At 51.1% G+C, this 13,288-nt stretch overlaps 3 protein-coding genes across 3 annotated transcripts; all 3 read left to right on the top strand.

Annotated features, from left to right (window-relative positions):
• Positions 1-3,833, top strand: LOC1270484 (protein obstructor-E). The gene is made up of 5 exons (XM_061643819.1): positions 1-342; positions 2,398-2,595; positions 2,679-2,885; positions 2,951-3,164; positions 3,286-3,833. Exons 1-5 carry the CDS (start codon positions 297-299, stop codon positions 3,323-3,325), a joined length of 705 nt encoding a protein of 234 aa, XP_061499803.1. The 5' UTR covers positions 1-296; the 3' UTR covers positions 3,326-3,833.
• Positions 3,834-7,652: 3,819 nt separating this feature from the next.
• On the top strand, positions 7,653-10,162 carry LOC3289801 (protein obstructor-E). Its single transcript, XM_309182.6, has 5 exons — positions 7,653-7,890; positions 8,006-8,200; positions 8,321-8,530; positions 8,631-8,844; positions 8,962-10,162. The coding sequence occupies exons 1-5, from the start codon at positions 7,827-7,829 to the stop codon at positions 8,999-9,001; spliced, it is 723 nt and encodes a 240-aa protein (XP_309182.5). The 5' UTR covers positions 7,653-7,826; the 3' UTR covers positions 9,002-10,162.
• A 1,042-nt stretch (positions 10,163-11,204) lies between these two features.
• On the top strand, positions 11,205-12,743 carry LOC1270483 (protein obstructor-E). The gene is made up of 5 exons (XM_309183.4): positions 11,205-11,517; positions 11,657-11,875; positions 11,958-12,164; positions 12,235-12,451; positions 12,605-12,743. The coding sequence occupies exons 1-5, from the start codon at positions 11,457-11,459 to the stop codon at positions 12,645-12,647; spliced, it is 747 nt and encodes a 248-aa protein (XP_309183.3). The 5' UTR covers positions 11,205-11,456; the 3' UTR covers positions 12,648-12,743.
• The last annotated feature ends 545 nt before the right edge of the window (positions 12,744-13,288 follow it).

The raw sequence follows: 13,288 nt of genomic DNA, 5'->3' as shown, positions 1-13,288 counted from the left end.
TCGACGTTTGGCGTTCGGAGGGATTCATCAAAAGTAAGAGTATTATCACCTGCGCTGGATAGTCCATTCAAATCTACTGAAGTGCTCGGAAGTGCCTGAACCTTCTGCTAAGCGAGCGCACAGAGTACCGATTTGCTACACGGCTCCCCTCGAAAGTGTGTGTTTGTGTTAGCGCGTGCATTTTGGGCCGTGCGTGAACGAAGTCCCACAGTGTGATACCACGTAGGACACAGACGGACAAGTGTTACCATCAACAATCAAATCGCCGTTCAACCCTAGCCGGAATCGGAGTCAACATGCGCTACATCTTGGTCGTTTTTGCGGCAACCGTCGCGTGCATCTGTAAGTACCTAGGTTCCAGTTTTGAAGATTTCTTCCCTTTCGAAACTTAGTGTCCGTTTTCGGAATGTTCCGGAAAGATTGTAATATTTTTGGTCTCTGAAGCTAAATTAACCTAAGACATGTGGGACAATTCAAAATTTCAGCCCATTTTGTATGTGCGTTATGTTTTATTGATATTAGGTTCCCTGAAGACCTAGAATCCTTGAATCCTCCACGATGCTTTCCAGGGTTCCTTCCTGGTTACATGTCGCTGTAAAATACTCCCTTTTTATATCCGCATCCAATATCTTAAAGTTATGTGTCAACAAATAGGAGACAACCTGCCCTGCAATTATGAAACCAAATCCAGGCTTGTCAAAAATAAATAATTGAGATTGTTCCCGATTCGTTTTATGCTGCCAAATTGTGCAACGTAATTGTGACCCTCCGTTCCAGTAGTTTTCAGCCATCGGTACGTGACGCGATTCTGTTGTTTTTTTTTGTTGCTTCTCTCGCTTATGTCATCAAAGTATCGGCTGTGAGCAGGGAGGAACAGGAAGCTATTATTTGCCACCGTGTGCGACAAATGAGCGAAACGTAACTTTTACTTTCGTAACGCTGTGCTCGCGCCCAACCCGCGAGGTGCAAAACTATTAGCCTTACAACAACAGCATGGTGGAAGCGTGATAAATAAAGACGGTAAAAAGCGGCAATACCGGCAATATTCGACTGCACGGGGAAAAGTTACCCGCATATGTGTTCACTACACGCACACACACACATTGACGAGGCTGGGGAATGTTAAGCAAGACCTGAAAATTGCAGCCAAATGGAAACTTTCGAGATATGTGCACTCCAAAGATCCTACCGCCCGCGGGGTAAACCCGATCGGGCCGTAATTACGTAACGCTCTATTATATTTGCTCTGATTTTGGATGCCGTTGTTGTTGTGGTTGCTACCGTCTTTTTCCCATTTCTTACAGATCCGGTTTGTCTTGCAAGGAAGGAAAGCGCGTGAAAGATCCAAGCCCAACCCGGTTATATCAAGCATCTGGCTGCACTGTACGCCGAGGTTGGAGATAGGAGTTCACGCTAGTCCTCTTTCGTACGAAGTTTTCCGTGAAAGCTTTTCAATGTTACTCCTTTCTTGTTGGAGGAGCTTACGGCCTGGGAAGATCGTTTATGTACGGCGATTATCACAACGATCTAAACTACTTTCGCAACCCTGAAAGACCTTGGTGAAAAGACACTTTTAAGGCTTTTGCCCTGCCATAATGCTTGTTGTCCTTATTCCGTCCTAGCCTCCCTTTACCGGCCCTGTACATTGTCTGCCACTCGCCATTTATCGTTCAATTGTTTGTGCTCAGCCACCACAGCAAAAGGGGTTCCCGTTTCGTTGCAGCGGCAGAATTGCCTGCCGTTTGACCCTGAACGACCGAAGCCAGGCGAAGACACGGACAGGCGGTACTCCATCTCCAGAGGCTTTTCAACCTGATGATAAACGACGATACCCCCTGCTCGCAGTGAGGCAACGGCAATCAAGAAACAGAACACCGAAGAAGACGGGCAAATCAATCGTCTTTGACTTCACAATGGCGCCGCAGTGTGTGCATCGGGTTCTTTGCGTCTCGGTCTCTGCATACAGCGCCGACAATGATATAGCCCATCCACCCAACGCCAATATTGATTGAGTGCGATGCAATTGTGCGCTTGCGAAACGGTCAGCAAACACCTTCTCTTACGAGGTGGCTTATTCCATTGAGCTGGAACGGGGTGCAGTGGTGAAGCCTCCATCCTGAGGTTCAATGCTCCATTACGCAGGTTCGCGAACCTATCGCCGTAATTGACACACCAGGTTGTGCTGCCGGGTAGTATGCGAATAGAAATAATTGCTTTTGCTGTTGTTTTGGGTTGTTGTGACTTTCATCGGCACATTTCAATTACGATTAGACTGTCAATTTTATTGTGATTAGCAAATTCCACCCCTGATCTGCAAATGGTGCAAGATTTGCCTCCCTGGAGATTAGCGTGATAATACCGAAATAATGAATCTTCCATTTCCACAATTTCCAACAGATGCACAAAGCTTCAAGTGTCCACCAAAGGACGGTCAATACGAGGACCCAGTCCAGTGCGACAAGTTCTACGAGTGTGTCGATGGACGTGCCACCGAGCGACTCTGCCCGGATGGGCTCGTCTTCGATCCTACTATTCGTAAGATTAACAAGTGCGATCAGCCCTTCAACGTAGACTGCGGTAACCGTGAAGAGCTGCGTAAGTAAATCCGTTACTTCCAAAATGAAACCTTCAAGAAAAGAGCAAACATCCAATTGTCATCTCCCTATACCCTCCAATAGAACCACCACGCGGCAACAACCTGTGCCCACGACGCAACGGATTCTTCGCTCATCCGGATCCGGCCGTCTGCAACGTGTTCTACAACTGCATTGAGGGTGAAGCTAACGAAATCACCTGCACCGCTGGGCTGCACTTCGACGAGTACACGGGCACGTGCGTCTGGCCGAATGATGCCGGCCGTCAGGGTTGCAATCCCGGAGCAAACAGTAAGATATTCGTCACCGGATTCCACCACAATTGTCTGCCTAACGCGTAACGTTGGTCATTACAGAGAAACTGAAGGATGGATTCACCTGCCCGAAGGATCAGAAGACGGACGAGGCCGGACAGGTTGTGGCGCACCCGAAGTACGCCCACCCGACCGACTGCCAGCGGTTTTACGTCTGCCTGAACGGTGTGGAGCCGCGTGATCTCGGCTGCCAGGTCGGAGAGGTGTACAACGAGGAGACAGAGCGATGTGACGCACCCGAAAACGTTCCCGGCTGGTAAGTTTCTACTGCTGCAGATTCGTCTTTGAAGATTCGTGTTAGGCTTTTTGGTCACTCCAAATCTAACTGCTAACATCTTGGTTTATTTGTTTGTTTGTTGTTTTTTTTTTTTTGCTAGCGAGGACTGGTACAAGGAGAGTGACGAGAAGAAGAACTGAGCTGCCGTCATTAAATCCCTCACCCCGAGTTCCCTCGTTCCAGTTGTCCCTCCTATTCCCCTCGTAATTCCCACTTTGTAGTTTGTCGTCCAGTAAGATGAGGAACGCCAAGAATTTGCAGACTGATGACACCTTCTCGGAAATATCCGACATTCACCATACCAGAATACAGTAAAGAACGATACATAAGTTATCAGGAAAAAAGAAAGAAAAAAGAAGAAGAAGTAAACAACAACAAAATGGCGACGGTCGCAGATCGTGCGCGTTGCGATATGTCGTTTGTTTCTGAACAACAACAACGGAAAAAAGAAAGCAAAAAGAAGTGCTCTTGTACTAGCGCACGCCAATGAAAAGACTCATTACGTTTGTACTTTTGTTTTAAAATATGTTAACGAACCCCTCGAAGCTGTACAACCCTCCCTTGTACGATTTTGTTCTCAATTTGTTTTGAGCAATAATAAATGAAAAAATAAAATAAAAAACAAAAACAAATGACAGAAAACCTTAACAGTGCGCAAATGTGCATACGTTGCCGATTTAACGTGTTTTTCACCTAGATAAGCCGTTTTGATGTATGCCAAAGGTGAGTGATATTTAAGTAAGTAGAACAGGGGAGAGGACGCACTAGACAGCGCCACGACGGTCGAGCCGCCTTCTCTCGGTGCATCCGCGCGGAACGTGCGCATACTAATTGCCCAACGATCGAGGCCTAAGAGTGAAAGGAGGATGTATGTATGTGTGTGAATGTATATGTGTGTGTGTGCAGCAAATAAGGGCAAATCTAGAACGCAGGCCCTTTCTGAATCTACCCTCTCTTGCTATCTCACTATCAGCTCGCTTTTGAAAGAGCTTTTGGAGCGCGGTTCCCTTCCCTTTTTGACATTTCAGACATTTCCACGACGCGTCGGTTTGAGAAAGGGGGAAGGGAGCGCTCCCGCGCGCGTTTGTGTGTGTGTGTGTGTGTGTGTTGGGGCGCGGCTCAAACATCCTTGAACGCGTGGTTCTCGCCATCAAAGCAGGGGGTAGAGAACTGGAATGGTGAAACTGGATCACCACACCAGCGGCCTGTGTGAAAATTGTTCCAAACATTCACCGGTGAGGCTGTGACCAAACCGGTTCCCCGCTCACTCCGGCCGATTGGTCTAGGGGTAGTTGGCAGAGACGGTAGAAGGTGGCAGCAGCAGCCGCAGCTCTATGGAGGGCGTCGCCCATGAAGAACCGGCGGTTGATCCTGCTGCCGCTGATAACTGGAGCAGAGCCGAAAATTAAAAACGCCAACCCGCAGCTTGCCGCACGACTGTTGCTCGCTAAACTCGTTTTGAACTCCATTTCTTCACTTATAGTTGCTGCAGATGAATATCATTATAAATGTTTTCTTCTCCTTGGAGAGTCAACCAACGAATAAAGAAGAAGAAATAATGGCAGATTCAAGGGGAAAACAGAGTTTTTAATTTTTATTTGTATTCCAGCAGTTCTCCTTCTTATTTATTTCGGTAGCGTAACAGCATACGTGGTTTTATGCCAGCCTTAAACAAGATCTACTGCTTATTAACGCCACGTAACCGAATAGTTAAAGTCCTTGCTATGGGGGAGTTGGGAATCAATCTCGTCCGGGCACTTGTAGGAGATCCGGCTTCACCCGGGAGCTCATGTAGGAGATCCGGGAACTCATATCTCTATACCCTGTATATAAATACAGATACAAATTTCATAAGCTAGTTTTTACGAGCACTCCGATAAATTATAACGAGAGCTTTTCGTACGTTTCTCGTTCGTCGAATCAGCACTCAGCTTTTGGAGAAACAGTAAAGTTGCGTTGGCTATCAATCCTCAACCAATTATGCTAGTACTCGATAATGCAGTTACCCTTGAAAGGAAAAGCGACCGAAGCGAAAAACAATGAAACGAGCGAAAACTGATGATGGACCCCCCGGCCAGCAAACCGGTCCAAACGCGTCCAAAGGCGGCTGCTGAAGATGGAATCTTCGCATTGCCGGAGCCTCACGACCCCAGCCCAGCCGCACAAGGCTAACGAAATCGAAAGTGAACCAATGCGCTTTGCTGGTTTGCTACTTCGCTCCCTTCGCTACGGCTTCTTCTGCTGCCCTTCGGGCTCCAAAAACCCGTCCAAAGAGGAGGATGTTGTTTTGTTGACGTTGTGCGCAAAAACGAGAGCAACCGTGCGTGTTGTGGAGATGGCATAGAACTGGATCCCAGGGTGGAATTGGAAGAGCAGGAGGTGGAGCATATTGAATAACGCGCACCCGCGTGTGTGTCTGTGGGTTTGGGGAGATGCGAAAGGGAGCGGAGTAGCGGCAAAGATTTGACCTACAAACCGGAGCTGGGCGGGTGATTATGAAATTATGGGTAACCTGATCCCGGGCCACAAGAAAGCGAGAGTTGGCGTGGCGTTTGGAATTATGTATGCTTCGCTCTGTTCGTGCTGGTTGGCAAGAAGATGTCATTTGATATCCTTGCTTGTGGGTGGTAGGATCTGTTTATGAAGGTGAAGGTGTCCTCGCATATTTGAAGCGCCAATCGAGAAGTAAAAGATGTCTGGTGTACACTGATCACTATTCTTGTACTAACCAAACGCTCCACTCTCGTCGCATACGTCATCCGTGTATGGTCACGCTTTTACTATTACCCACCCAAGCTAACCGTTTGCTAGCTAGGGCAGCAAACATTTTGCGGAAACGTTACCAAGGCTAACCAGCGACCAACCAAGCTCCAGCGACTACACCGTACTGCAAGACCTGCCATTTCCCAGTGTCTGAGGCACGCGGTGCGCACTAATGTCCTAACAACTATCGGCGTCTTCTATTGTCGCTCTCGTTCATTTCGAGAGCCTGGCAGTCGGTAAATAACCAGGAAGCACGGTGGTGCTGGTTTGTGACCCCTGCCCCTGTCGGTTGGCCTTCTGTCTCGGTCTAGTCGTCAAGCGTCAGTGACAGATAGTGAGCGAGGGCCAAACCCAACAACAACATCAACAACGACAAAAAAGAAAGGAGGAAAAGGAAAACACAATAGCGTGACGACGGCAAAAGGTGGCTGCAGCGTCACACGGGCGCTACTTACGACCGGGCTCACGGAATTGCCCTGCTAACGCAGCCCGCGGGGAGGGAGGTCGACGGCGTCACACCGAAGCAGGAAGCATTGCCGTGTTTGACGTGTTTTGCCATCGGGCGACACCCCCATTTCGGTTAGCCAATGACCCGCCGGGCTGCTGGCGTGGCGTACGAAAGCACGGCGAAATTGTCATGCCGTGCACGGCGGGCATTCGCATTGCCCACGCATGTCGGGCGGGGCGTACATTACAATTACCTGCTTCATCTAGGGAGCCCGTTAGTCAGCCTAAATTACACCGCACTCCCAAATACCTCCGAGGCTCTCGTCCCAGGTCTTGGCCTTTGCCTGTTAGCCGGCCTGTTGCAGTTTGGAGTTGGCAACTTCTCCGTTGCCCGGCAGCCGTCCAGTGCGGGTCCTCCGACCGCCTGCTTGCTGCAGATTTTCCCCCAGTTCCATTCTCCCACTGCAGAGCTTGCACACCCCGCAGCCGGGCACGGACCGATAGCTATCCATTTCACATTCTTCTGACGTTCGCGGGTCGCACCCAGATTTCGGCTTCATTCCAACGGGGCGTCGTGCCCGATTGGAAATAGACCTCCCCTCCGGGGCGGGAGGAGGGAAAAGGGATGCAAGCGGAGATGTAGTTGTTTGGCTACTCCTACAGCCTCGCCCTCACAGCCTCCCAAAACCATCCCTCCTGCCAATATGGCAGCCACGATCACGATGGCGACGTGGCACGACGACGCTCGGCAATGCAAAGGAGCCTGAAATTCGAACTGCCGCGCCGGTTTTGCAATAGGGACACCCCCTACCTTTCGCGCAGACACCTCGGGAGGGAATTGGACGGCACTTTGGTTGGCAACAGAGTAGCAGATACACGTATGCGCGGGCTACAGGGGCGGCTTGGGGCGGGATAGGATGTTATACCTTCCCGAACAGCGTGCGAAGGAAAGAGACCGACCGCGACCGAGAGAGAGAAACAGAAAGAGAGAGAAAGAGAGAGAGAGAGAGAGAGAGAGAGAGAGCAGGAAGATATTTGGAGCGTAGAGGAACCGAGCATATTCCTACTGCTCCACCTTCGCACTTCTTGTCCGCATGAGCTAGCTTCCACCCTTGTCCGACACGACGGAGGACCGGATCCGTGCCCCTACTACCCACTCCCCACCATCCCGCTCTTGCCCAACCGAGTCGGTCGGTCCGTTGCGAGTCGGTGGTACGGTGCTAACAAAAGTGAGAGTCGCATCATCGACATCGCGTAGTTTATCGGTAACTACGGGAACGCTTGGTAGCGCAGCCGCAGTCACAGAAGCCGCTACTCGATCATCCACGGTGGTGTACAGGCCTGGTTCCAAACGCGGGAACCATCGTCAGCTTTTCACTTCTTCACGCCAGTCAGTCAGCTCCCCAACAAATACAAAGACCACAGCTTACGATGGCCGCAACGAGAAGCAGTGTGCTGGCAGCGATGCTGCTGCTAATCCCCGCAGCAATCGTAGGTAAGGCGAAGAATCACCGGTGTGGAAAGCTGTGATGCTGCTGGTGTGTGTGTTTACCATTCCGTAGCGAGGTTCTAACTATTTCCCGGCTCTGTTTTTTTGTGTCATCTCCAAGATGCCCAGTTCAAGTGTCCCAAGAACCGGGGACAGTTCGAGGATCCGGTGCAGTGCGACAAGTACTACGTGTGCGACGAGGGCGAAGCGACCGAGAAGCTCTGCCCGGACGGGCTCGTCTTCGATCCGACGATCAAGCTGGTCAACAAGTGCGACCAACCCTTCAACGTCGACTGTGGCGATCGGTTCGAGCTGCGTAAGTGTCGTTGCTGAGTGTGGAACACTTCCTTCTTCCCCTACAAAGGCTAGTTGTGGTAACGATTTGTCTGCTTGTTTTGTGTCTATATCCTCTATAACCAACAACAACCGACAACAGAACCAGCCCAGGGTACTACCGACTACTGTCCGCGCAAGAACGGGTTCTTCAGCCATCCGGACCCGTCGATCTGCAACGTGTTCTACAGCTGCATCAACGGCGAGGAGCTGGAGATGAGCTGTACCGGTGGGCTGCACTTTGACGAAAAGTCCGGCACCTGCGTGTGGCCTGATGTGGCCGCCCGCGAGGGCTGCGGCAGCAACGCCAACAGTGAGTAGTGAGGCGCTCGAAATCCCGAGATCCCTGGATCGACTCTGGAGCACATTTGCTAACGGAGACACACTTTTGTTCTCTCTCTTTCTACCCACAGAAAAACTCAACGACGGCTTCCAGTGTCCGAAGGAGACGCGCTACGACAAAAATGGACAGGTCATCACGCACCCGAACTATCCGCATCCGAGCGACTGCTCCCAGTTCTACTACTGCCTGAACGGTATCGAGCCGCGCCTCGGCAAGTGCGACGCCAAGATGGTGTACAACGAGGATCTGCAGCGCTGCGACGATCCGGAGAACGTGCCGGAATGGTAAGTAGCGGTGCTGGAAATGTTCCCCAAAATCTCGCCACAGCCCACTAATGCGCTACCGTTTTGTGCGGGACACACACACTCTCTCTCTGTCTCTTTATCTTCTCGCCCATGCAGCAAAGACTGGTACAAGGAGGAGGACGCTAACAAGAACTGAATGACCTGTGTGCATTCGGCGTGAGCGCAGTGAGTTGCTGCTGCCGCTGCTGACGACGACGTCCGCTGCCTGCTGCCTGGATCAGCGCACCAGCATTGCTTTGTGATAAATGTCTCCCCTCTCCACAAAAACGCGTTTTTTACTACTGTTCGTTTACCGTTAGCTAAGGTGTCCGCCATCCACACTAAGCCTCCGCAAAAACCACCACCGGTCGGTCGGTCGAAAATTTTTTGGACGGTTACGGCCATGCGCAAAAGGAACCACTCAAACAGTCACGTCCCGTCCGTGTGCCTGCCATCAATCAATCAATCACGAGTCACACGATCAATCCACCACACCCCTGTACCTTCTGACATCAATCGAGCAGTTGAGGATGTACTCAACTGCCCAAAAGTCTATTGACCTGCAACTGTGTCGGTCGATATCTTTCCTCATTTCATGCTCTCTTTCTCTCTCGCTATCTCTCTGTGTATCTTTCGTTCAGTTCTACACTTTTCAACTGCACTGTGCATACTTTCTCATCTTTCACGCCTTCTTCTTCTGGCTAGCTTCCTCTTCTTTCTCGAAACCGATTTACTTTCCAACCTCTGTTTCGTCATATCTCGTCATTATGCCCCTTTTTCTGAACTCTCGCCACTATTATTTCATGCCAAACCAACTTACCAATCCTTACCGCTACATCTCGTGCACTGTCCTTCTCTCGCTGTCTTTCTACATCTGCATCCAATCCAATCCATCTATTTTCATAACGATTTTGTTTTCCGCTCCGGCATACCTCGCACACATCATCTGCACGCATCTTTGGCGGGTGTGACACAATAGCCAACCGCAAAAAAACCACACGCACGGGGTGAGGCTGCCAGATTCCTTCTTGCTTAGTGGATTGCGCAAGCCTTCCTGTCCAGTAGCTCGACCGGCGGCGTAAGCAATTGTAAGCAGAATCAATCCAGTAGTGGGACGAGAAGAAGTCGAAACAAGGGAGAAAACCCCATAACTAGACGGCGCAGTAGGACGAAACGCTTCTGCATAGACCAGCCAAGAAAGCAGTCGACCTTCGGGTCTGCGAGGGAGAGTAGCCTTAGCGTATGAATAAAACATAAAGCCTGATTGTATAAGGAATAAGGAAAAATAAAATGGAGAGAAGAAGCACAAAAAAACAAACACCAACACCTCTGTTCGATCGGTTGACCTTTTCGGGGCGATGAAATGAGAGATGTATGCAAATTAGCGTCGGCAATGCCTACCACACCGGTAGCATGTAGCAGTAGAGATGTGAATTTCTGATGGTGAGATACAGGCCTCGCAGTCCTTTGTTTGCGCCTGTGTGTCGCAAGGAACTTTTAGGAGCTCATCCAATCATCACCAAATGGTCCCCTCGCACACACACACCCTTCTCTTACTCTGTGGCTGGCACTGTGGTCCACACTCTGGTCCATAACAGTGCCGGCGTTTACCTTATGGCGTCATTCCGGCCAGTGGTGATGTGAGTAATGTGTGATTGCATAAACGCTTTTCGCCTGGCCAGGCGAAAGGAGAGAAAGTGCCCAACTATTACCGTTCCATGGACCAGGTTTCGTGGGTGGGACGCATGCAGAGGGCGCGCATCAGCCGTTGGTCAGCCATTATGGCAACATCTGGAGCGAAGGCGCGAGGGCGCGCACAAGAGGAAATAAACCAGTTTGGTGTAAACAACACAATCCGACCGTTTACATAATTGACCTCCCCAATCGACCAGGACGAAATGCTATGGTCACACCGGTACGAGGAGGTAGGCAGCTGCCAATACGAGCGGCGTGGCAATTCCTGACCGCGGACCGCGCGGTGAGAAACGTGCCAGCGCGAGCAGGGAGCAAAAAGGTTGGATGCTGCGGGGGTATAACATTTGCTGTTGAATAAGATATCCAAACCCCTGCGCAAACACACACACACACACATACACATAGTGCCAGCGACCCGCGCACCAACTCGGCTGATGGAACCGTCCAGAGCGTATGGGCGCCAACCTTTTCCCCCGCCGTCAATGGAGGACAGTCGGTAGCTGCCGGCCAGGCCGGCCAAAGCTCATCCGCTTTATTGCGCAGCGTGCCCGCCCGCGGCAGCATATGTATGTCTCGGCCCCGGCGGGACTCGAACCTGCCGTGCCAGCCGCGAAGGGAAGGGAGAACGACGTCGTCGTTGTCGTCGTCGCGCACACACGAGAGCGAATCTCGTCAAAGCACAAAAAGTGCGGGTCTCATCAGCGGCGCTGCCTAGTTATCTGCTTGCGCTGCTAACGTACGGATCGGGACGCCCGGCTGCTCCCTTGGTGCTGGAACTGCTGCATCGCGAGGTCGTGCAATCGGAGGAGTGACCGGTCAGAGGGAGAGAGAGCGATCTTCTTCACCCTGGACTTTGCGCCACCAGCCCAGACAGAGCTGCTGTTTACTTCCGCCCACACGCATCTGCCAATCCCGTCATGCTCAAGTGCGCTCGTCTCAGCCTGCCGGTCCTGCTGGCCGCCGTGCTAACTGTTTGCTGTAAGTTGCATTCCAGTTTCGACCAAACCTAGACTCAGAGACGAGATGCCCCGGCGATGTTTTCCGGTTGGTGTAGGAGGACGTTGCCTGCCCGTATGCCACCGTCGCTAACTTTCTCCCAAACGCTACAACTCCACAGCTGCGGCGGACGAACCGGAAGACTACTTCGAGTTTACCTGCCCGAAACCGGACGGCCAGTTTGAGGACCCGTACCAGTGCGACAAGTACTACGAGTGCAACGATGGGCGCGTGAAGGAGCAGCTCTGCCCGGACGGGCTCGTCTTCAACCCGGCCAGCAAGCTGGTCAACAAGTGCGACCAGGTGTTCAACGTGGACTGCGGCGACCGGAAGGAGCTGCGTAAGTAAAGTGCCTAAAGTGCCTCACGTACGCCTCTTGCAATGAGATCTCACCTTTACGACCTCCTCCGCCACATCTTTAGAGCCGCCGAGACCGATCGGCGTGTGCCCGCGCCAGAACGGCTTCTTCCCGCATCCGGACTCGTCGATCTGCAACATCTTCTACAACTGCATCAATGGCCGCGAGCTCGAGATGACATGTGTGGCCGGGCTGCACTTTTACGAACCGACAGGGACGTGCGTGTGGCCGGACATGGCCAACCGGCAGGGATGTGGCAGTAACGCCAACAGTATGTATTGCGCGGGACGGGCATGGTAGGGACAATGGTTTGTGACAGGTGCGCGTTTTCGCCTCCGCAGAGAAACTCAACGACGGCTTCCAGTGTCCTAAGAATGCGCAAAAGATGGACAAGAACGGGCAGATCATCACGCACCCGAACTATCCGCATCCGGATGACTGTCAGCGGTTCTACATCTGCCTGAACGGCATCGAGCCGCGCCAGGGCACGTGCGATCAGGGCATGGTGTACAACGAGGATCTGCAGCGCTGCGACGATCCGGAGAACGTGCCTGGGTGGTAAGTTAGGCGGCACGAATCAGACTTTTGGAGACAACATGGCATATTCTGAGCTCTCTCTCTCTCTCTCTCTCCGTCTCTCTCTCTCTCTCTCTCTCTCTCTCTCTCTCTCTCTCTCTGTATATCTCTCTATCTCTTTTGTTCATTGTATAGTGAGGATTGGTACAACAGCTCCGAGACGGATCGGGATGCGTGATCGCATCGAAGCTTGAGGAGAAGAGATCTAAGCGTTAGAGCCTAGCACTTAAAACCCGTACAATAAACTGACGCCGTGTTTTTTGTTTTAACTCTATACAAGCGTGTTTTTGTTTTGTTTGTGTGGTTGTTTTATTCTATGAGTACCAAACATGCCTATCAAGATCAACAGCTCGACCGAAGGAGTTCTAGGTTAGGTATGCCTATACAGCTCCACCTCCAGATAATCGTTAGCAGTTGTCCTTGGATTGGTGCCGTACGGGTGTTGCTGGTGTGGTGTTGATAACGAGTTTTGGGTTCTACCTTTCGATTTATCTGTGCGTTCTAATATGGATGCCGTTTTTGGGAATCAAAATGGCGTGTTCTATGTAGTGCATGTTTTTTAATTGTGACAAAAAGAGCCTTACATTGAACGCTACTATGTACGACAAAGCAAGATATACTCCAACTGACGTTTCAAGATTTGCGGATATCTGTACATTTGCTTTATGCAACACACCGCCGACCACACCATTCCTCCTGGCTCTATTCTTCTCTGTCTCTTTTTTTGTATTGTTTATCGACCAGTAAGCCTCTGACGGGCCCCGACATAACCTCTTTTTGACGCACCGTGGCATTACGCGAACAGGGCGTCCATTATTT

Source organism: Anopheles gambiae, chromosome X (genome assembly GCF_943734735.2).
Source record: "Anopheles gambiae chromosome X, idAnoGambNW_F1_1, whole genome shotgun sequence".
NCBI lineage: Eukaryota > Metazoa > Arthropoda > Insecta > Diptera > Culicidae > Anopheles > Anopheles gambiae.
Note: the sequence above shows the minus strand (reverse complement) of the source record. Positions and strands in the feature narration are given on the sequence as shown.